The 25518-nt window shown below is 44.0% G+C and overlaps 1 protein-coding gene across 1 annotated transcript in view; it reads right to left on the bottom strand.

Moving 5' to 3' along the window:
* Nucleotides 1-1103: 1103 nt before the first annotated feature.
* The window catches only part of SNRNP70 (small nuclear ribonucleoprotein U1 subunit 70), a 66900-nt gene continuing 42485 nt past the window's right edge, over nt 1104-25518 (bottom strand). The window contains exons 5-9 of the mRNA XM_085880645.1: nt 12581-12643; nt 12071-12152; nt 4604-4705; nt 3603-3690; nt 1104-2487 (exon numbers count right to left, since the gene is read on the bottom strand). Coding sequence (XP_085736771.1) covers nt 1572-2487; nt 3603-3690; nt 4604-4705; nt 12071-12152; nt 12581-12643 — 1251 coding nt within the window. The 3' untranslated portion in view covers nt 1104-1571. The remainder of the gene's footprint in view (nt 2488-3602; nt 3691-4603; nt 4706-12070; nt 12153-12580; nt 12644-25518) is intronic.

A 25518-nucleotide genomic window follows, 5' to 3' on the forward strand; every position in this document is an offset into this window, starting at 1 on the left:
GGTGGGGCTGTAGCATTGTCATAGGCTGGTTGTTGGTATTGCCTCCTCGTTACAGGCAGGTTGGTGGTGCTGCCTCATCGCAGGTGGGTTTGTGATATTGCCTCCTTGTCACAGGCATCAGTGGTGTAGCTTGCTCATTGCAGACGGAACAACAGCGCTGCTTCGTTGTCGGTGGTGTTGCTTTGTTGCAGGTGGTGTTGCTTCGTTGCAGGTAGTGTTGCTTCGTTGCAGGTGGTGCTGCTTCGTTGCAGGTGGTGCTGCTTCGTTGCAGGTGGTGCTGCTTTGTTGCAGGTGGTGCTGCTTCGTTGCAGGTGGTGCTGCTTCGTTGCAGGTGGGTTGGTGGTGCTGCTTCGTTGCAGGTGGGTTGGTGGTACTGCTTCATCACAAGGTTGGTGGTCCTGCTTCATCACAAGGTTGGTGGTCCTGCTTAACATCAGGTTTGTGGTGGTGCTGCTTCCTTGTCGTGGGCAGATTGGCGGCTTCTCCTTCAGTCTTTCCCTGTCTGCTTTCATCTCTTCAGATCGCATTCTTTTTTTCACTTTGTTCCTCCTGCCAGTGGAACTTCCTTCCTCATTCTGTTCAAGTCCACTCTACTCTCCAGTGTTGGCAGTACATCAACTCTGGTCATCCTCAATCCATACCCGTAGTCTTCCATCCTCATTAGCCGCAATTCAAATCTCACCATTTACTTGCAGGTTGTCGTTTACTTCCCTAATCTCCTCCTGATCGTTCATTTCTTTCTTTGTCCACGACGTCCCCACTGTCACTACATTTCCTTCTCCCCTCTCACCTTCTCCTTTCATGAGCTGATACTTTGTGTCGAGACAGAACAAAGGTCTATTCTAGTAACGACAACTAAGATCCTCAGTAAATTCATCATCATTACCGCCACGGCTCTTTTGTTGGGAGAAAGTGTAGTCTGTTTTTTATTGATTGAGGTATGCTGTTGTAGTCTTTCCATCTTGTTTTCTAGGTGTATTCTTTTATTTATTTTGGGGGTTTTGTCCATATCCAAAGTTCTTCAGGACCTGAACTGATGCTGAAGCCATGTGGCTTCACTTGCTTGGTGCAAAACAAACCAAAGCAAAAACAAAGGAACAAAAGACAGTTGAAGATTTTATTAATGAAAGACACAGAAAGGAGACATTCTGAAATGCTGGTATAAAGCACATACATGACTGTTGGCAAAAAAAAAAAATCAAAAACTGTGGGTTTTAGTCAATCAAGCAAAACCTGCAAAAGTACTTTCGTAAATGAACAAGATTTCTACTCAAGTAGAAATGAAATCACATGATAGGACAGTACAACTCAATGCATTGGTGTTAACCTGACACCCTTCATGACTAATCCTGAATGAATACGATGAAATGCAATCCAAATGTCATTACTCAGCAACTGTACAATGGTTTGTCCATACGAAAGTGCTCCGCCTGGCGCTGCATTTGGTCTCATCCCATAAAGGCCAATCATATAAAAAACAGGCTCCACCAAAGCATAAATGAAACAGCAAAGAACTGCCACTCATTGCGTACTTGAGGTTCACATAATGCCTGAAATCGCCTGTGTTTTACCTAATAGTTTTCTGTCATAAACTGATCTATCTGCTGGTAACCATCCTGAGAGGAATCGTCAGCACAAGGTGCCTGAACTGGCTCACCCTGCTGCTGCTCCTCTGCAGGTGCATCCTGCTCGCCCTGCTCACCCTGCTCCTGTGGCTCATCTTGCCCATTCTCAGGCCTAATCACCTCATCTCGATCGCGGTCTCGCTCACGACGGTGATCACGGTCTCTGTCTTTGTCCCTTCGTCGTTCACGGTCACGGTCACGGTCACCACGGTCACGATCCCTGTGACTTCGCTTACGATCCCGATCCCTGTCTCGGTCGCCCTTCCGCTCTCGGTCCCGGTCACGGTCACGCTCCCTGGGCTTTTCTTCACCCTCAGCTATCTCCGTGCTCTCTGGCCTATCACCATCCACTGAAGCGTCGGCCACGACCTTGTCTTCAGGGTTTCGTTCAGGGTTTCGTTCAGGGTTTCGTTCAGGGTTTCGTTCAGGGTTTCGTTCAGGGTTTCGTTCAGGGTTTCGTTCAGGGTTTCGTTCAGGGTTTCGTTCAGGGTTTCGTTCAGGGTTTCGTTCAGGGTTTCGTTCAGGGTTTCGTTCAGAGTTTCGTTCAGGGTTTCGTTCACGGCGCCTCTCACGGCTGCCTGTCCGTCGCTTTCGTTCTTTGTCTCGTGGCCGATCTTCTCGCTCACGTCGACGGTCTCTTTCCCTATCAGAAGTCCTATCCACGAAGTCACGTCCCCGGTCATGACGCTCACCGATAGAACTACGATCTCGCTCGGCCATGCTGCGATCCCTCTCAGGAATGGCGCGATCTCGCTCGGGTACATTACGGTCCCGTTCAGTGATCCCACGGTCTCGCTCCCTTTCACGAAGCCGCTCAGGACGCTCAGGACGCTCAGGACGCTCTTTCTCACGTTCTCGGCCACTGCACAGAATAAAAATAGGCAATGAAGAGTTGATTACATTTCATCGATGCATTCATAAAATGTCAACATAAAACACCAGAAAGACTGTCCTTTTTTAATACAATAGAGGGAAAGATGAAGTGCACAAAATAAATAAAAATTACAACAATGACGATTAATTTGTATATTTAGGAAGTTTATTTGTGCTTCAGCTCTGCAATGTGCAAGAAAAAAACAGAGACCATCAACCATCTGTTACTGCTTCTTTCACTGCTTAATGTCAAAGACAAAAATTACATTGCTTCCCCGAGTACAGATTCGCCACAAATCCGAGCCGCTGTGGGCTCTCCCACACAAGGCATCAACAGTCTCCCCAAGTTGAGCAAAGCGTTTCCAGGTTCCTCAAAATGCAGGTTTTCGACGGATGTGGTCAGTTCTTTCACAGCAACCTTGTGACTGAAGTCAGTCATTTATGGACAAAACTGAGAAGATGGACGCCACTGCTTTTCATTGGATATTTTTGCCACCGAAAAAAGCAACACGAGACTAAAAAAAGTGCAGAAAAACAGAAGCGAACATGTTCACCCTACCCACCCCTCACTTGATTTGTCAGTGATGCAACGCACTTCCACCTATCCCACTTTGGAAAAGGGTCCGGAAAAAAAACAAAACAAAAAACCCAGAAAGTTCAGAATGACAGCTAGTTTTGGATTGGCTGAAGATGCAGTGTTAGTGAAGCCAAGTTTTCAACTTGTGCATTACATTGTTTACACCAGGTTGAACTTTAGGGGTGGTTTTATTGAGCCAATCACTTTCTCAAATATGGGGCACCGCAGACCTGTAATATCATAACTGCCATTTAATTTGAACAACTGACTGGTAAGTACAAATGAAAGGCGCATTATTGTCAAAAAGGTGAAAAGGATTGATAGAAAGATTAAAGCAAACGAGTAAACGCTCATCACCGTTTCAAATGGTTACCACTGTCTGGTTCTTCGCACAGTCTCTTAACAACAGAGTAAAATTGCGGGATCATTTTGAAAGCTCATTTGGATGTTATACAAGATACACATCACCAAGCCATCAATGCCTCTGGCAGATAAAGTTTCAGAAGAACGAATTTTAACATGCTTACCCATCTTCATAACGCATCATCTCGTCACGTCCAGAATGCTTAATATTCACGTCGGCACCGCCTCTCCGCGTTCCACCAAGCCCACCTCCTGTTCAGTGCACAAAGTAGTTGTATTTTTTAAAAGTGTCCAAAAAATGACAAATCAGCCTTCAATAAAGGTAGATTAATTATCTAACATGAAGATTATTAAAAGAGTAAATTAAGAAGGGTGTTTCATATTCTTTGATCTCACACAAAAGAGAAACTTAAACATTGTTTGAAGAACATGGCCCCAAGCAGACAAACGAGCAATGAAAAACTACACAAAACCTTCACTGGAGCCGAAATTTGTTTTTGCAAGAACTGCATGTTCTCGCCAATCTTCTGAGGCACGAATAACATGGAAACAATGAATGTTCCTCCTACATCGCATGTTCCACACAAGTGTTTGCAAGATGGATGAATAGTGATGTGAACATAGGAAGCTTCCAGAATCTGGGATGCACTTATCCAAAATGCAGTTAGGGTAGATGGAACATCTCCAAGACATGTCAATCTGCTGGGCTTGGCTTGGAAACCTGATGCCGAAAAAGGCATGCAACTTATGCGTTGGCAAAAACAAGAAGAAAAGAGAAAAGAAAGAATAAAAAGACAAACTCAATATTTCTTAGGGAAATGCAGGCTCGATCATTTGGTGATGCCTCAGTGCAATAGTGTTGAACACGAGAGTACACATGTCACATTCCAAAATGCACTTGCTGACTAGCATCTTCACAGAAGTGCAGTATGGAACATGTCACATGCACACTTTACGTGGGGTGATATGGCATCTGCAAAGCTTTTCCCTTAATGCACAAACATACCAATTTTTACCCTCCTTCTCAATCATATTTGAGCAAGTGTGGAATAAACTGCCATTCAACGTTTGGAATTCATAGAACCAAATGGTGAACCACTTTGAGCAATGACCATCACTGCTCAAAGTGGTTGCAACTATGACTACAACATGCACCATTGCTCACCAAGTTTGCGTGGGCGCCAGCCCTTGACGGTGCGAGCTCTCTCCACATCAACCAGCACTCTTTTTCCGTCAATCTTCTTGCCATCAGCATGCTTATATGCAGCTGTGAGGGGACCGGGCCCACGCCACAAACGGAAAAGGGAATAAATAAATAAGTAATCCTAAAGCCTTGGGTTAGCAAGTGGATGCTGTGTGACAGAGCTCGAAAGGATAAAAATAGCTGATAAAACATTCTTTCTTCCACATTGTTGCTGCAAGAGTAAACAATGATCAAAACGAGCTTGTCTGGACAGCCACATGCCACAGCCGCTAGAGGGGAAAGGAGACCACCGATATTGCTGCAACCTTTCACCATGATAAAGTTATTACAATGTCCAGGATACACATTATTTGTGCAAAGCACAAACCGATCACAAACCTTGGATAACAAAAAAGAAACAGACACACAATGAGATGCTCCAACTCCAAGTGTTGTCTCAGCATACAATTACAGACTTCATTAAGTGGAAGAAGGTGGGTGAGACAAAGCACAGGAAAAGCGATACGGTGAAGAGGCTGCTAGGTCCTTAAGCCGTGCTGAATAATGGGACATCCATACCACTCCTCAACAAGAAGGGGGAGGGATGACCGGTAAGGGATGAGGTAAAACACAAAAGCAATGCCCAGCCGGTTCCATTACCTGGATTTACTTACAACCCAATGGCACGAAGCTGCTATCTTGCGTAGCGAGAAACCCAAGGCTTTGAGCAATCTTCGAGAAGCGGAGCAGCTCGTCTCACAAGTAGACTATACCTACCCGACCTTACCTGAAATTTTTCCCACCCAGCATCCCCTTGACATTGACAGTGTGTGCGCTTTTACACATTGCCTATCACGATGTTTAAAAACTGCCAAAATCCTGCCATTTATTTTAAACAAGGTTTCAGTGGTTGCTTAAACACTGTAGTCAAATTAGTTTATTGGGTTAAAGGAGGTAAATATCATTTTTATAAATATCCAATTATATTCTTTCAATGTGCGTTTTTAATAATTGGCTGTCGCCGATAAACGATGACTAAAATCGAAAAACAGTGAACCCCCCACCCCCCTCCAAAAAAAACACCGCAATTCGAAACAGAAGGAATAACCACCTATAACCCAAGCACGAGCGCACGACCAAATGCTCCGCTCACGTCAATCTGTGGCTGCTTTGGACGAGTGTCTCTGTGAATCTCTTTCTCGATTGCTGGCACTAAATACCGAATAAAATTCCATCTGACAATCTCCGGAGAGCCCGTTCAAAGTGAAATTAGGTTCAAAAGTCACCTCACTTCGTTGAAAAGTCGGAGAAAATATTCCCTGAAAATATGATCACAGGTGCAAACAAAATGTCAATTATCACGTGTGCATTTGTACACCTTTGGAGAAACTTTTTTTCCGCTGTGGAAAAAAAAAAAAAACATAAAATCGGCAAAATACAGATGACATTGCCAAAAATAAACAAATAAATAAATAAAAACAAGCCTGGTGTGTTTGCATCAATATAGATACTGCCACATCTACATCCTTCCTTGGACATCGGTGAGCGTACACGGACATCGTAATCAAGATTTAGTTTAAAGTGTCGCTTCCCAGAGATCTGCTTTGCATATTTTTTCAACCTGCAGTTCATCATTTTATCATCCCCCACGTTTGTGTCACTCTCGTTGCAAAATACACGACCCAGGGGTGCAGTGGAGGATTTTAGCTGTGGAGACATGAGGAAAATTGTATGTTTTTGACTTTCAAATTGAATTTCACTGTGACTTGGGTCTTCAGAGATTATTAGATGGAGTTTTATTCGGTATTTAATGCCAGAAATAGATATTGAGATCCAGTGATGCTCGTCCGCAGCAGTTGTGATTAAGGTGAGCAGAGTGTAAGCTGTGCTTGCACTCCAGGTGTAGATGGTATTCCTTGTGTATAAAATTGCGGATTAAAAAAAAAAAAATTTTTGCATTTACGCTACAGGAATCCAGTTGATGGAGAATCGCAATCACAAATAATTGTATTGTTAAAATGCAATTGCAGAAATGAATGCCTCTTTTTCCTTTGCTACCATGAAATGAAATCCATTTTTTGAAACGAAATCGATTTTTTTTTTTTTTTGGAAACGGAATATCACTGGTTCAAATTGTGCAAAACCCAAACTCAACCATTAAGCTTACAAAAAATTTTCAACTTGCCAAGATTGCTGTAAAATTTGAAATTAAAATGTATTCGAGTGTTTTTGACTCCATTTCTTTCTGCAACTTTACAAATCCATGTGTTTGTGTGTCATTCCAGGTGCCATATTATTTATTGTTACGTTTCCACCTTCAAGGTGTGTTGCACCGTACCAGTATAAAGGCAGTGAGGTGGATAAATATATGGTTATAATGTGCATCTCAGTGTCGTATGGAAATGACTTGCACGTATTAAAGAATGTAGGAAGTCTTTCTTTTGTCCATTTGACTCGTTTTCATTTTCACATTTATCATGTATTCCTGTCCTTTGTTATCATACTCTATCCAAGTTGAGAAGTGTCTGTTTGTTTGTTGGTTTGTTTGACTTCTATGCATTCTTAAACTGGTGGTGGCACCCGGGGTGTGCACAAGATTTTGGACGATAAAAATTTCCAGAGCCACCGAGGGTTCAGGATAGAGGGAGGACACCAATAATCTCTCGCATACCCATTCTGAATAAAAATACCATCGTTAACTGAGCACAATACGATTATGACCCATATAGCTGTATCATCCAAGCACCCTATTGTGTCACATACGTTGCCATCATCAGTATCTTTATTGATAATTATTAAGATATTTAACGACCACTTGTGTGCACATTCAGGCTAAATTGTGTCAGTGAAGGTGGATATGAAATTTTTTTTAAACTATATTCCCCCATGGCAAGTCAATGATATGTATGAAGTTTCGCATCGATCTATTAAGTGGTTCTGGAGAAGATTTTTTTACATTTTTATTTTCAATCCAATATTGCCACCAGACCACGTGACCGATAACGTTAAATTTAATTCTTCACTAAGATCGGGTTGTTGATCAGACATATGAAGTTTCAAATTTTCCAGATAAGGGTTCTGATTCAACCAATTATGGCTGGAATACCACTTCATCGATGAGGTCATAGTTATCACCCTTCTACCCCAGAGGGAGGGAGTTATGACATATGCCAAGTTTCTATATATATTTTTTTTGTTGAGTGGTTTATCTCTCTGTAAATGTATATAGCAAGGTGCCACATGGTGGAAGCCAGTATTACAAGTCATAAATCATAAATGTCAGGGAGTTACCCCACCCGTAAGGATAAGTTCTTGCGAGTAGAAGCAATATAGATAGCGACTTTAAGAATGGAGAGGGGGGAGTGTGAGGGGAGGGGGGTGGTGTGCATCGCCAAATACTGTTGGCCCAGTTGGTTTCATTCCTTTAATGTTCCTCATCAAAAAAGAAAATTACGTTTTGGCCAGTGTTAAAGGTTCGACTTCTTCTTTTCCCCGAAACCCCTTCTGGGGTGGGTGTTGGGCTGTCTCATTGTCCTCTTCTAAGCCTGCCTGTCCATTGCAATACTCAAGTAAACTTTACTTGTGTCATCCTTGATATAGTCTGCTCACCATAGTCTTGGTCTCCCTCTCTGCCAATTTCATTCACTCTTCAGATCCAGTAACCATCTTGCCAAATTTTACCTGTCTATCCTCTAGAGATGCCCGTACCACCACAGCCTCAACTCCTGTACCTTCTCTCTGATGTTTCCCACTTTGATTTCCTTGTTGAGATCAGCATTTTTCTGTTGAGCATTTCAGCATTTGTTCTGTTGAGCATAATCAGCATTTGTTGAGATGTTACTCCTCTCACTGGTCTTAAGTAGTTCATCACCACCACTGCAAATTTCCTCAGGTGTTCCTCCTTCACTGCTGAGCTTTCCATTCCATCCAACAGTGCCAGCTTCATATATGTATGTGTGTGTGTGTGTGTGTATGCATGAATATATATACATATATATATATATATATATATATATATATATATATATATATATATATATATATATATATATATATAGAATTAATATACAGTACACACACACACACACACACACACACACACACACACACACACACACACACACACACACACACACACACACACACACACACACACACACACACGAGACTCCACGAGGAGGAGTGCAGCAAGCGACATTTTTTAATGATATGATGATGATAGGCTCGGATGATAGGCTAAGGGTTAAAATAGTGCTATATGGCATTAACTCCAAAATGGCCGATGTGTCCCTGACATCACTCCTCCTCGTGGCACCTCATATATATATATATATATATATATATATATATATATATATATATATATATATATATATATATATATATATATATATATATATATATATATATATATATATATATATATATACATACACACACACACACACACACACACACACACACACACACACACACACACACACACACACACACACACACACACACACACACGGTGGGGCATTTATATCTGACGGTTTTATTATCCTTATAACTGTTTCTGAAACAAATAAAACTAGAGGGGGAGCACTCGGTAGCGTGCAAAACCTCCTCCGCCAATAATGCGAGGTCACTCAAGTGAACCTGATATCCTATTCATTCAATTTGACATCAGCAGTGCTCACAGAGTTATAGTTTGCAACTTTCCCTTTTACCTTTAACTTTTACATACTCAATTCATTCGTCATAACTAGATTCCTTGAGACAGAAATTGATTTTACGTGGGTATATCCACCTGAAGTTCCAAAATCAGCCGCAATTATAATTTTGGCATGTTTTTTTGTTGGAAATCACTTATAATATGTAGAAATCCAAATAAAAAATAAAAAAATCGAAATTTTGTTGAAAAAAAAAGGTGCAAATTTTTTTTTCTCTCACAAATGTTTTTTTTGGGGGGGGGGTTGGAAATCACTTAAAACATGCAGAAATGCAAAAAAAAATTCAATTTTTTTTCAAAATGGCCGCCATAGCGGCCATATTGGATTTTGAACCAAGTCCAAAATATAATGGCATGATCCTTGGACCAGACCTCATCCCCCCACCAAGTTTCATCAAAATCCGTCGAGGAGTTTTTCCGTAATACTGTTCACAAACAAACAAACAAACAAACAGAAAGGGGTGAAAACTAGTAACCTCCGATCTTCGATGGCGGAGGTTAATAAAATTTCAATACAACATGGGCACATACTTCAAGTTTTTTTAATCAATTTTGATGCACGAGTCTTTAAAATTACATCAGACAAATGGGCCGCTTTTGAAGTTGTGCATTCACGACAGCGGATCATCATATTATTCATTACCGCAAGCAATGTCTCTTGATCAATAGAGCAATGGTTGCAGTGATGTTTGCCTTCAATTCATCGATTGATGTTGGATGTTCCTTATAAACTTTGCCCTTCAGAAATCCCCCATAGGAAGAAATCTGCTGGAGTTAAATCTGCCAAATCAAAATGTGCCTTATCTGTCATGATGACCTTGTTTGTAAAATTGGCATGCTCATTGCATTTTTAATTAAAAAAAAAAATGCTCATTGCAATTAAAGTGCTCCATCATTAAAAACTTTCAAGTATTATCTGTAAAAGAAAGAAAACAGTAATTAGTTATGCCAAGACTGCTTCCAGCTAGAAAGATTGCAAATGTCTCAGATATAAATGCCCCACCCTGTATATACACACACATATACATATATATATATATATATATATATATATATATATATATATATATATATATATATATATATATATATATATATATATATATATATATATATATATATATATATATATATATATATATATATATATATATATATATACTCTTCTCATTGGCATGCACTTGTCATACACTACCACTCCAGTTATATTATGCATATTATGCCATGCTCCACTCACTCCCTGCAACCCTATCTGTATTTGTCTCTTCAAATCATAAATATTTTCCACCCTCCATCCAAAGTAATCAAAAGCTTTCACTTGCTGCAGCTTTGACTCCCTAACCTCTCTTCTGAATTGGACTAAATGAAGTCAAACTTTATGTCACCACTATAACATCTCTCTATGTCTTGCTCATCTTTCTGCTCTGGCTTGTTGAAAATTGGACACCAACAAAAAAAGCAATACTTTCATTCATCAAATTTCACCAAATCATTTTTCACATTCGCAAATCTAATTAGGAAACAAAATTGAAAAGTTTCTTCAGCATTAAGCTGGTAATGATGACTAAACAAAGATAGGAAGGAAAAAAAATAGGGGAAACTGGAGTGTTTCCTTTTCACTTATCTAACTTTCATGATAAAAAAAAGGAAAAAATGGAAGAATGAAATGTTAAAAAACAGGCAATATTATCCAAGGTCTTCAAGTCACATAAAAATGAAAAATATTTTTGGCGAGATCCTTGTGCTTAAAACTTCCCTCCTGACATGTCAGCATCCAAAACGTAAAATGTTCCGGAGTTTCCAAACACACCGCGGATTTCCGTTTCAACTAACTAATGGAGGAGTTTGAATCAAGCTAAAACCTTTCACCAAACTCAGCTGAATGAATGCCTTTGTTTAACCGCTGCAATCTACCCATTTATCTTGCTTTGACCACTTTACTGGCGGATGAATCTCCAAAATGATTTTCCATAGTTTAGGCAACCAAGCAACGTTTTTAAAACCTTAGTGACGGCACGCTCCACCCTGTACAAACTATTTCTAACCCTGGTTTGATGGTAGGCAAGTTAAAAGCGGGAAAAGTGTAAAATAAATAATTATAATTTTCAACATCTGCATTGCAAACTGAGGCCTAGTCCAATTCAGCCGGTAACTTTGTCGAAATAAATTAAAAATCGCCAATCCATCGCTACCAACGTAGATGCCTTTTCCCTTTTTCTTGTGGCCAATTACCAAAAACCCAGCTCCTTTGCCATGGGTGTTCTTACCAGAATACAAACCCAAATACGAACCACAAAATGGGATGCAAGGGCAGCGCTAGCATCAGCTGCAAGCCAGTACGGACCATTGCCCTCACAATGGTGGCTGCAGTGACAACAGAAATAACAGAAAATTAATATCTACGGCACAAATTTTAAAGAAAAGCCAAAGTCAGAAAGGTATCAATACGAGTATGGTAATGCACCGCAGACGGCAAAAAATAAATGAGTTTAAAAAATGTTTTTAAAACCATGCCCCTCCCATACTAGGTTCTCAACACTTACCTTTTGAGCTTCCAAACGGATCAAGCAACTACACTAGATTAACAAAAACAGGAGCAACAACAAAAAAAAAAACCATACCATTCTACATTTCAAGTGTATCGCTTTGCAGTGCCTTTCGTGAATTTGACAACGTGTCCCATTTCCAATTAGACATTAACTTCCCGCCGATGGAGCTGTACGCAAAGGACTCACAATGCATGTCTCTCTCATGCTCGTACTCGATGAAAGCATAACCACGAGGCTTTCCAGATTTTCTGTTGTGAATGAGACTGATCTATTGGGTACAAGAAAGAGGAGGGTTGGGGGAGGGGGGGGAGTTCTGTTAGTTCCTTCAAGTAATAACATTGCCTTGTTTCAAGAGACAACACAGTGCTTCTCGAGCCGACGAGGTTTACTTTATCTCAAGAGGGATCCAACACTTGTGTTGGCAGGCAACAACCATTTCTCTTCAGTGAACCTGTTTGGACATGTTTCCCAATGATAACTTGCAGCAGCAAGACTCCCACAATATTGAATACACACATCATGCTGGTCTTTAAGCTAAACGTAGAGTTCGCAAAATTGGCACCTGTACAAGTACGGTTCAAATTTGCTCACGCAAGCAAAATTTAACAGGATACCAGGATGGCAGTTTTAACACACTACAGCAAAATTTTTCGAAGACAACACGTACAACATGACACAGTAAAGGAAGACACTTACCCTCCTGATAGGCCCATACACCTCAAACTCCCTTCTCAGCTTGGACTCAGATGTATCATAGTTCTGCAAAGCAATGAACAAGCTTCACAAACAATTTAATTAATACAAGGCACACAAGAACACTGTGATGGAGTTATGCACAGAATTTTATCTATGTATTTTTAAAGTATCAAGATTTCTCCGTCTGTTCCCCCATCATCGTCGGGACGTCATTACGGTGTTATGTCTGAAACGTCATTGTGGGCTTACATCTAGCTTCGGCGAGATCTCTACAGACGTGTACATCATCCCGGCATCCAGCACTCAACCTGTCCCGTCGCTTCACTGACTGCAGTTGAACAACATAATACATTGCTGCTTGGTGTGAATTCTATTTAACTATCTGACATCCGTAGGCAAGGGCTGGCTGAACTTCTAAAATCTGACATCCGGAGGCAAGGGACCATCCATTGGGACCAACTCAGGATCCTAGGAACCCAAGCTCACCACCTTACCATTAAGCCAACACCAGGCAGACGCCACCTATTAATTAAGGCTAAACCTCGTTGAAACCAGTGTCGCAGTCGAGTCCACATGGTTCGAGTCCGGGTTAGACTCCTTGGCATCCCGGGTCCGACTCCTTAGCTTAAAGTATTTTGTAAAGTGGCAAGAAAATAGCAAATTTATTTGTGCTTATGTATCTATCGATAATTCCAGCAATCTCTGTGTGTGTGTCTGTGTGTGTGTGTGACCGCTGTTTCTCGACAACCTCTGGTCCGATCTAATTGAAACTTGCCAGGTATATTGCTGGGGACCTGAGGATGTGCCTTTTCAAGGTTTGATATTAATCGGACAAGTGCTTCCCAAGTTATGGCCATTTATTTACCAAACCAATGGGAAGACACGTTGTTGCATGGGCGTGGCCGATGGGGAAGGGAAGCACAGCCACGTTCCCCATTACGGGTTACAACGTACGGGCTTCCGGAGAGTGATGACTTCGTGTATTATAATAATTTCTCGATTTCTTATGCGCATTTATCGACAAACAGAATGGCCCAAGTTATGATCGTTTTCATATTAGACGGTGTATAAATTTCGGGAACATCAGAGTGCTGGTATGCTCCGAACCAGGAAGTACATTTTTTCTCTCTCTTCTCTTCTCTTTTTGTTTTTCCTTGCCACGACATTGCGAAAAGGTAAAATACGTTGGCGCTAATTGAATAATTGGGTATTAAAAATAAATTGCGAATAACCGTAACAGCGAATAATATCAAACTTCCGGGTCACGCACGTACGGGCACGTGAGAGCGAAGAAACGGCCTGTGTGGTTTATTTATTTATTATTTTTATTTTTATTTTTTACGGGCACATACTAGTTAAGTAAATGAAGACAGAACATCAAAACCAACTAACAGTGTAACTTGTTACTTTCATCAAGATTTTTATTCCATATTGTTACGTTTGAGGGGGTGGGGGGTATGCATTCAAAGGGTAACTAGGATGTTTAATTGGTATGCCATGCTGTTCGAGTTTACCAGGATCTCGATGTAATAAGTAGCAATTCAGTGGTGATAAGTTGTCTAGTAAATGTTCATTTCTTCAAGGGGGGAGATGATAATTGTCACGTAATTAGAAAGGGACACGGGATAGGGTAAGTGTGTCTGCGTAAACCCCTTTTTGGTATTCTCTGGAGACTGGCCGTGACGTCACAGGACAGAGCAGCGGATGGCTCCGCCCCGTGATCACGATTGGCAGGAGGCGATGGCGGTGGGCCAATAAACGGCTCGATTGGAAGTGACGAGGACAGAAGGATAAAAAGGTTCTGTTCGGGATCGAAAAGGAAGAGGAAGAAGATTACAACCAAAAGATCGTGTTTTTTTCTGGTGTAGAGGCTGCTGCATGGAGAGCGTCCTTTTTGTTGTGCTGGTTCGATCGTGTTCTTGATCGTGTCTTGGAGCCTTGCTGAGCCTCGTGCCTCACCTTGGTTGGCTCTGGGGTTCTGCTGACTCGGAGTACGGGGTCGAACCTGCCTCCCTCTCCTGCTCGCAACTTGGCGCCAGAACTGGTTCCCTGGCGGCTGTGAGCGGACTTGGGCCAAGACCAGGAGGTCGACAGCACCACGGTTTCTCCTGCCCCCCTGACGAGAGCAAGGCCAGCTCGTCCGACGCCGATCCAGGGACAGTTGCGTCCACACCACGGTCCAGCCTGACCACCAGAAATAGCTACGTTTTGTGTGTGTGTGTGTGTGTGTGTGTGTGTGTGTGTGTGTGTGTGTGTGTGTGTGTGTGTGTGTGTGTGTGTGTGTGTGTGTGCGCTTGGCGCCTTAGAAGGTTTGAGATCTCTATATTCATTGGAATTGTCTGTGTTTTTTCCCCACGCCCGATCCCACACCATCCCGTCGAATCGCCCCGGATCCCTCTTCTTGCCGAGTCTTGTTATTTCTGGTCAATAGTAAAAACGAAAAAACATCATCAACTCAGTGAAAAGTGACTCGTGCCACCTTCCTCGTCCCGTTTGCGGTAGAGCGATTAGAACCGCCATGTTTGGGTTATAAATAAATAAACCGCCTCCATCGTTTCGGCTCATTCTACGTTGGCGGGACTGTTCAAGTCCCGTGGACGTCACATTGGTGTCAGGGTGTTGGATGTTCGAACCCCTCTAAATTATATACCAGGATTAAAATCTCGCCACGAATTGGAATATAAAATTACTACAGAAAAGCGCGCGAGCGCGGGAAAATTTTGGCGGGATTTTTCAAATTTAAATTAATTGGCGGCAAACGGGACTTCTGCACCATGGCGGATGTGCAGATGTTTGAGGAGGAAGGCCACGTGTCTGGCAGCGAGTCGGGGGAAGAAGGGAGAGACGGAGGTAGGGTTGGAACCTCCCCCATTCCGAGCGTGGACCGTGCTTCATCGCCCGTAACGGAGCCGGCAGCGCCGGAAACCGGCACGATGACGATCTGGACAATGTTGGAACGTTTAATGAGTGCAATTACAGCACAGGGGGCAAAAATGACGGCACAGGGGGCACAAATGGCAGAAATGACGGCACAAATGGAAAATCAATTCGTGACACAGAGGGCAGACATGACGGCACAGGGGGCAGAAATGACGGCACAAAAGGAAAATCAATTCGTGACACAGAGGGCAAAAATGACGGCACAGGGGGCAGAGATGGCGGATCGATTGGGGGTAATGGGGGAACAGTTGGGTGCACGGATTGATTTAATGAGGGATGAATTGGGGGAAAAGATGGAGAAAATGAAAACTGAGATGCAGGAGTGTGTGGATGTTAAATTGGGAGAAATACAAAGTAAATTTGAGGATAGATTGGAGGAAACAAAGGTAGAAATTACATTGGAGGGGGAAAATATACGAAAAAAATTGGTAGATAAAATTGATGCAACGAACATTCGGGTTGATAAAGTGGATGAAAGCCTGGAACGTCATCGTGCCTGTGTGGATGCTCGTATGCAGCTGCAAGTTGAAGAGTGGGGAGAGCTGAGGAAGCAAGGGATGAATTTGGCGGAGGAGGTAAAAGGATTGGAGGCTCGTTTGGACGAACAAGATAAAATTATGAGCCAAGATGAAGTCTTGGATAAAGGCCTGGTAGAGCCGTCTTTTGTAAGTAGAGTGTCCGGGTTGGTTGAGGAGCAGCTACAAACTCGCGACGGAGCCTTGGAGGAGGTTGTGCGGGCCCAGAAGATCCTGCGGGAAGAGGAGAATCGGTCCATTCAACGTTTGGAACAGGAGGAAAAATTGACCCATGAGACCCTCACCACAAAACATCTTTGGCCACAGTGGGCTCCGAAATTGGATACGCAGCCACAAGGGTGTTTGATCCCTGGGCTGGATTCGGACAAGTGAGAAACTGAGAAGCGGGCCACCGTAAAAGTGATCCCCCTGGTAAATTTCGACGGGTCAGGGAGCGTTGAAGCTTTTCTGACGCAATTTGAGTGCATTTCCCGACTAAACGGGTGGAATGAGCAGGAACGTACAGAGAATTTGGTGGCAACGTTGCGGGGACCAGACGCAGACGTGTTAAACGTGATCGCGGAGGGGATGTTGACCAGCTCCCACATTTGCGAGGCGTTGAGCCGTCGGTTTGGGTTTGCAGCAAACTGTGATCTGGTGCGGGCCCAGCTCCAGCACCGCAGATTAAAGCCGGGTGAGACAGTGCAGGAGCTGGCGCAGGACATTTATCAATCAGTCAGGATCGCGTATCGGGACCTTACAGTGGAGGCATGGGACAGACTGGCACTAGAGAAATTTTTAGCTGCTCTTCCTGACCCTGAGGTCCGAGCGCTAGTGGAGTTACAGGATCCACCCACCGTTCACCGACCGGCCGAGTGCGCGGCCAGGCTGGCCTCGTGGAGTCGGCCGGGTCGGGTTCCAGAGAGGCCATCGGTGACGATCCAACAGGTGGAGATCCAGGATCAGGGAGGGGGGCTGGGAGAAATTGGCATTACCCAAATGTTACAGGAAATCTGCCAGAAACTGTTAAGTTTGATAAGGGGTAATTCGGTAGTTAGTGTGCCAAAGCGGCGGGGTCCAGCCCAGCCAATAGAGCAATTTGATTATGGCCGAGGGGGTCCGGAACCGGAAGAGACATTTCACCGATACTCACGGGGGCCTTTTATGGGGAGTTGTTTCCGGTGCGGGCGAAGAGGACACATGCAACGATATTGCCGGTACCCGGCGATGGAGGGACCCTCCAATAGACTTTTAGACTCGGAGAGGGTGAATCCTCCTGCTGAACCGCCAGGTCTATCCGAGATGCCCTTTAATAGGTCGGGTCCGGAGATCACTGTCGGGGGTCGGGGAGACTAGATTGGGCTGAGCATATACGGCCATGCTCGGCTGCTGAGATTGTGGCGAAGTGCCCTCCTTTGGTGAAAAAAAAATGAATTGTGGGAAAATTGGCATGGGTTTGTAAGTTCTGCTGGGTTTTAGAGTGACAATCGGGACAGTGGGTAATTGGTAACAAAGCGAGCACAAGTGGCTGTCCAATGGCTGGTGCGTGGATCGGGTGAGAAGTGCTGTGTGAGTTGTTTTAAGTTAAGAAGTGAAATGTATGGTGCACACATTGATTTTTTATTGGACATGGTGTGGTAACAGGGAAGGTCATGGTCGGTGAAGTGTTAGAAATGCAGGTGTCACATGTAAGGCCGATGGGGTGGGGGAGTCATGTGGGTTTTGTGGGTGGGGATGATGTGCTTGTCCACAGGGATTGCTGAAGCTCACGGTGAGCGGGAATTGCGACCCCCTTCAAGGCGATTCACCACCTGGTGGCTTATGGTGACAGTGTCTGGAGGCAACTGGGAGAGGGTCTGGTTGGGCGACCAAGGCGGGTAGGACCTTGGCGACCCAGGAAGGCCAGAGGAGCCAGTGAGACCCCTTCCAGAGTGTTGTACGGGATTAGAGCTGATGGCTACCAGGGGGGAGGGAATCAAAGGGAGCGGGGCAGAGAAACGTCTGGGTTGGACTAAAGCTTACCTGTGGGCATGGTTGCACCTGAGATGCCCCCATCATCTTGTGGTAACCCACCCCACGGCCATGACGGGATTCAGCCTGCATGATTAAAATGAGGATCATGACCTAGAAATGTGATGATGACCATGGTGTGAGTGTTGTGAAGATGTGCGAGTCCCACTCGATCCCGCACAACTTGATTGGTGCAGCAAGGGCATGATGTCCGCGTAATTTTGGGGCAAGCAAATTTGAAAATTGGCTCCCCAGGTAACGCTGGGTCTATTAGCATCCACTGGGGGAGGCGGTCAAGTGTAAATATCCTGTGAATAGTGTCGTTAAGGCTTAGAGTAGGAATGTAAAGTATAAGTGTTGTGTTTTTGTGGAACCTTTTGTTTCCCCTCCCCAGATCACTGGAAGAGTGTTGGGCAAGAGCGATGATGCAGAAGATGGAGTGCAACTTCGCTCAGTGCTCTCATGTGATAAAATAAAAAATAAAAAAAATAAAAAAACGAATGATTGTTTTGGCGAGGATAAGGCCATAAGGGGGTAGTACATTAAGCAGGATAGGTAAGTTAGCTGCGACTCGCTGCCCATTGCCCCTCCTACTTTATTTCGTTAGGTTAATTAGGTGTGAGTCAGTAAGTGTTAAGGCTGGTACGGTAGCGCCTGTGATATACCTTGCAGGAGCTGCGGTACCAGAGGAGGGGGCAGTGTTACGTTTGAGGGGGGGGGTATGCATTCAAAGGGTAATTGGGATGTTTAATTAGGTATGCCATGCTGTTCGAGTTTACCAGGATCTCGATGTAATAAGTAGCAATTCAGTGGTGATAAGTTGTCTAGTAAATGTTCATTTCTTCAAGGGGGGAGATGATAATTGTCACGTAATTAGATATGGACACGGGATAGGGTAAGTGTGTCTGCGTAAACCCCTTTTTGGTATTCTCTGGAGACTGGCCGTGACGTCACAGGACAGAGCAGCGGATGGCTCCGCCCCGTGATCACGATTGGCAGGAGGCGACGGTGGTGGGCCAATAAACGGCTCGATTGGAAGTGACGAGGACAGAAGGATAAAAAGGTTCTGTTCGGGATCGAAAAGGAAGAGGAAGAAGATTACAACCAAAAGATCGTGTTTTTTTCTGGTTTAGAGGCTGCTGCGCGGAGAGCGTCCTTGTTGTGCTGGTTCGATCGTGTTCTTGATCGTGTCTTGGAGCCTTGCTGAGCCTCGTGCCTCACCTTGGTTGGCTCTGGGGTTCTGCTGACTCGGAGTACGGGGTCGAACGGCGGGCGGACCTGCCTCCCTCTCCTGCTCGCAACTTGGCGCCAGAACTGGTTCCCTGGCGGCTGTGAGCGGACTTGGGCCAAGACCAGGAGGTCGACAGCACCACGGTTTCTCCTGCCCCCCTGACGAGAGCAAGGCCAGCTCGTCCGACGCCGATCCAGGGACAGTTGCGTCCACACCACGGTCCAGCCTGACCACCAGAAATAGCTACGTTGTGTGTGTGTGTATGTGTGTGTGTGTGTGTGTGTGTGTGTGTGTGTGTGTGTGTGTGTGTGTGTGTGTGTGTGTGTGTGTGTGTGTGTGTGTGTGTGTGTGTGTGTGTGTGTGCGCTTGGCGCCTTAGAAGGTTTGAGATCTCTATATTCATTGGAATTTTCTGTGTTTTTTCCCCACGCCCGATCCCACACCATCCCGTCGAATCGCCCCAGATCCCTCTTCTTGCCGAGTCTTGTTATTTCTGGTCAATAGTAAAAACGAATAAACATCATCAACTCAGTGAAAAGTGACTCGTGCCACCTTCCTCGTCCCGTTTGCGGTAGAGCGATTAGAACCGCCATGTTTGGGTTATAAATAAATAAACCGCCTCCATCGTTTCGGCTCATTCTATGTTGGCGGGACTGTTCAAGTCCCGTGGACGTCACAATATTATGACACTTGCTGTTGTTTGCTCAAAAAAACCTACATCAACTATTCCAATAAATGTGTGTCAGTGTCTCTCCTCCATAACTCCAAAACCCTGAAACCGAGCAGCCTGAAAATTTCCATGCATACTTAGGGAATTCCAAAGGAGGGAATGAATGAAAATCGGGTGTTTGGGTTAATTTAAACACCCCTTTAGAAGATAATTTAAGAAATGCTCATCACAAAAAAACAACAAAATAAGCCTTACGAAGATGGTGGCGCACCATCTTGGTCAGGTCAGTCCTCTGTCAGCTCGCTGGAGTCTTAAGCTGCCATTTTATTTTTGGCCTGCACAACAATGCCTTGAGTTGGAACAGGCCGCAACTATTCCTTTACGAAAAAGTTGTTTTTTTTCCCCCCACTTTCCTCACTCATATCATCGAATGCCTGATCATCATACCTACACACATCACTGGATACATTGCAATGCTTATAAACACCTGAAGATGCTAGTGTTCGTGGCTTTATTTAATTTCCGCACATGCCATACCCTCCACAATCTCTTAATCTCAGCCGAATTTCAAAATTTAAACTTGTTTATTGACTTCAGCAGTAGTTCCAACTGCTGAAAAAGTGTTCATTTGTCAAATTTCGACATCACTTGACATTTCTGATGTCTCCGGGTGCACGGTGTTGACAGCCGTTTCTTATGAACCAGAGTGCTTGCGTGAGTGCTTAAGCCACTTGGCAAGCAGTCCACAATATTGAGATGTCTGAATATATCAATGAAATTATGAAAAGTTCAGTGCCCACTCGCCTACGTTTGGCTGTGCGGTGCGTCGGATGGAGGTTCGCTCGCTGAAAATGTACAATTTTATTTTACACATTTCCCCTTTTTGTACTATCTTCTTTCATGAAACGACCAATCACTTTGGAATAGAAAGATATATAAATAAAAAAAAGTAAACGTTTCATTTTTAAAAATTTCTTCAACCGTTTCGTTGGAGTGTTTGCTTGAGTGGAATGCTTAACATCTCTGGAGTTAGGCCTAGGTTACATTTGCTCAATGGCGAGGATACGGTGGCAGTACGCCCTCTGAATTGACAGAAACGTGCGGCGGCCGCAGAGAAACTGAGGTGGCCTCAGGGAGGCCCTACGCCGTTTGGCTTTATTTTACAGGCCGTAGGGGCACCGTTGAATTATAGCGTGGAGTTATAACTTTTTTCATTTCTCCGTTCGCCGTAGCAATTCGACAAGCCAAGCTATAACGTAGATGTGTTCCACGTCGACCGTACGTAGGGCGTACGGTGGGCTTGCGTTATTCGTGCGGCTGCCATAAGCTCTTCTCAATGAAAAATGAATTTTCCCAACCCCCAAAAAATTACGGCGGCCGCACTATTTCCACGGTCGCCATACGGTGGCCTTGCGGTCTGTGTGACTACCTGCGGGCAACGCAGGGTCGACGCACGGTTCCCCCTACGCCCGCCGTGCACCTACGTACGGCCTCCGTGGCAGTCTGCGTCGACCGTGCGCTCCCGCTAGAGATCGGAGTATAGGTGTTTGCCTATACCGTGGTGCCCCCATAATCCCAATTTAATTCGTTCCAGGAGGCTGTTCGGATTGCAAAAAGTTCGGATTCCAAAAATATTTTCACAATAAGAAATAATGGAGTGAATTAATCCGTTCGTGGACCCAAAGAAAACCCACTTTCAAGACACTTTAAACTGAAATTCCCTATGTTTAAGGTAAAATAAGATGAGTCGTACGCTGTCGTATGAGCAGCGTCGTACGCTGCTCATGGAGAGCTCGGCGTTGTAGTTGTTCTTCTTCTTGTGAAGACAAAACCTTAATCTCTCGGACTTGGCTCTTGTATATACAAGATCCGGATCGCCTTAAATACTATGCACATGTACACATCCTCACATAGACGGTGCCTTTGGAGAGCGTCTATCATGAACTTTTAAATATATTCGGACATTTGCTTTAAAGTTTCGAAAAGTTGACATTAATATTGAAAGATTATTCCATTTATCGTATTGTAATTTCGTAAATACATTATATATTTCGTAAATACATTATGACGGGTTTCGCTATTGGCTTAATGAAGGCATGTGACGAAATATCGGAAGTTGTCGTTATTTTTATTTTAAAACATTTTAATTAATTTTTTTTGAGTTGACAAAACCTTTAGGTTTTGGAAGCTGCTCTTGGACACATTTGTCCTTGTTATTTTTCGGGTAGCCGCACGGCGTATTTATAAATTGTGGACACCGAAAACATGGGTGTGCCGTACGGTCTTTGATTTGATGTCGCACGGTGACCTTAGGGCATTCCTGCGGCGGCCATAGAATTTTGAAGGCAGACGGACGGTAACGAATGGGTTAATTTTTTTTTTTTTAACCAGTTATTTTGTTTCGGTTTGTCGAATTTCTATGGCGAACGTAAAAATGAAAAAAGTTATAACTCCGCGTTATAATTCCACGGCGACCTTACGACCTGTAAAATATAGCCATACGGCGCAGGGCCACCCTGAGGCCACCTGTTTCTCTGCGGCCGCCGCACGATTCTGTCAATTCAGAGGGCGTACGGCCGCCGTATCCTCGCCGTAGAGCAAATGTGACTGAGGCCTAAAGTATCGATCGACACACGAGAGATGCTTTCAGGAGGATTTCTACCGACGAACTGAATGAACAAAGCGCGAAGATGCGGCTCGAACAGGTGGGGGAGAAACGTGAACAAACATGAATGCTACGTTGTGTTCGGTTTTTAAAAATGTATTAGGTTTTTAGGGCAAAGTTTTCTCGAAAAAATTGTTCGGATTCCAATTTGTTCAAACAATGGGGCGTTCGGATTCTGGGGGCATCACGGTATATTATAGTTATAGTATATTCAGTTATATATACTGGTATATTTTTATTTCAGTAAAAAAAAGAACTGGTATATATTAGGGAACCTTAGGGCCCCCTGCGGTCGCCTTGCGTCTGCCTTGAAAATTCTATGGCTGCCGCAGCGACGCCCAAAGGTCACCGTGCGACATCAAATCAAAGACCGTACGGCACCCCCACGTTTTCGGTCTCCACAATTTATAAATACGCCGTGCGGCAACCCGAAAAATAAAAACATATGTGACTGCTATATTGTGTGACCGTGGACATACTGCGGCCGCCGTATAATTGCTAGTGGCCGCAGATTTTGGAGACCCCATGGCCACCGTGGCAAATGTGACCAAGGCCTTTGGAAGGCAAAATAAATTAGATGATTACAATGAGTAAAAAATATTTTCAGATGTTACGAAGCAATGAATCGCCACATCACAGCAGGATAGCAAAGACGTACGCACACTCGGTCTAACTCTAAGCTGTCTAGCCTGGGTTTGAATCCCGAACCAGCTATAAACTGTCATCTTGGTGTTTCACTGGTAGGGTGGTTCATCATTGTGTGTGCCGTCTCTCAGATGGATGCGACTGAACAACATGTAAAAAGGCGCTACCACGTTTTAGAGGGTGACACGTTTAAAAGCTCATTCTGGAGATTAGAAAGATGTTTTTTATCTGGCTCTCCTGAGGGAAGACGTACACTTTTGCGGGCTTTGTGGAATGATATGAGGTTGCTTTCAGTCGGATTTGCCTTCTAGGAGGAGAATGCAAGTTGTTTTAAAGAAACAGCCTCACCACATAATTCAGAGAACCAAGAGTGGGAGGTTGGGTAAGATAATTAAAGATGAGATGGGATGAATCTGTTCAGAGAGCAGTTTTCTGTGAAAGAATTCCCAGGCTGAATTAATATCAGTGGCAGTGGATATAGGAGTCGAGTTTTGAAGTGTAAATAATAATATTTTTTTTAAATAGCTCTGCAAAGCGGGCGTAACCCCTCAGCCCATGCATTGTAAAAGGAAGCAGTGATATCACGACGATGCAGTCAGTTAGAGCACGTTGGACGTCATATCGAAAATCAGACTTCAAGATGGCTACCGTGGCAGCTAGTGAAAATCGCAGCGCGCCCATTTTTTAAAGGAACCTTCCTCTACTCAACTCCAACACACACAATGCAAAAATGCATTTAATCGGACAAGCCAAGTCGTTCTCGAAATTGACGAAAACCAATTTCAAGACGACTGCCGTGGCGGCCACACTGAAAATCGCATCGCGACCATTTTCGAAAGGAACCTTCCTCTACTCAACCCCAACACACCCTTCAAAAATGGATTTAATCGGACAAGGCGTTCTCGTCGAAATCGACGGAAACCAATTTCAAAATGGGTGCCATGGAGGCCACATTGAAAATCGCAGCGCGCCAATTTTCGAAAGGAACCTTCTTCTCCTCAACCCCAACATACCCTGCAAAAATGGATTTAATCGGACAAGGCGTTCCCCTCGAAATTGACGGAAACCAAAAGTTGACGGACGCCCGAACACCGAAGTATGAACTTTGACCTCCGTGACCTTGAAAAGAAGGTCAAAAAACCTGGATTATATATCATGTATCCTCATCAAATATACCTGTGATAAAAATTTGGCGATGATCCAGCCATTCGTTCAGGAGAAATAGCCATTTCTAGGTTTTCAGTTTTGGCCCCCTGGTGGCCTAGCCGAGAATCAAATTGCGCTCGTTATCGAAAGGAACCTTCCTCTACCCAGCCCCAACTCACACTGCAAAAATGGATTTAATCGGACAAGGCATTCTCGAAATCGACGGAAAACCAATTTCAAGATAGCTGCCATGGAGGCCACATTGAAAAATCGCAGCGCGCCCATTTTCGAAAGGAACCTTCCTCTACTCAACCCCAACATACCCTGCAAAAATGGATTTAATCGGACAAGGCGTTCTCCTCGAAATTGATGGAAACCAAAAGTAGACGGACGCCCGAACACCGAAGTATGAACTTTGACCTCCGTGACCTTGAAAAGAAGGTCAAAAAACCTGGGTTATATATCATGTATCCTCATCAAATATACCTGTGATAAAAATTTGGCGATGATCCAGCCATTCGTTCAGGAGAAATAGCCATTTCTAGGTTTTCAGTTTTGGCCCCCTGGTGGCCTAGCCGAGAATCAAATTGCGCTCGTTATCGAAAGGAACCTTCCTCTACCCAGCCCCAACTCACACTGCAAAAATGGATTTAATCGGACAAGGCATTCTCGAAATCGACGGAAACCAATTTCAAGATGGCTGCCATGGAGGCCACATTGAAAAATCGCAGCGCGCCCATTTTCGAAAGGAACCTTCCTCTACTCAACCCCAACATACCCTGCAAAAATGGATTTAATCGGACAAGGTGTTCTCGAAATTGACGGAAACCAAAAGTTGACAGATTCCCGGACAACGCCTGTGACGACAATACCCCTTAGCCCAATTCGGGCTGAGGGGTAAAAAACCGCGAATACGCAAAGCGTGAATGTAGCAGTCGATCACACTTTATGACCCGCAAATACGCGAGGTCCACGAATCTCGGGACCGCGAATGTCGGGGTCCGACAGAATGCATGTTGATGGGATAATGTTTAACTTTCAAAATCTCCACTGTTATTTTTGCTCAAATCACGAAATTTTAAAAACTTAACCGCAAATAGGAATGCAATCACTGTGC

The sequence above is a fragment of the Eptatretus burgeri genome, chromosome 5 (assembly GCF_056783735.1).
Source record: "Eptatretus burgeri isolate ZD-2024b chromosome 5, Ebu_testis_v1, whole genome shotgun sequence".
Taxonomy (NCBI): Eukaryota; Metazoa; Chordata; class Myxini; order Myxiniformes; family Myxinidae; genus Eptatretus; species Eptatretus burgeri.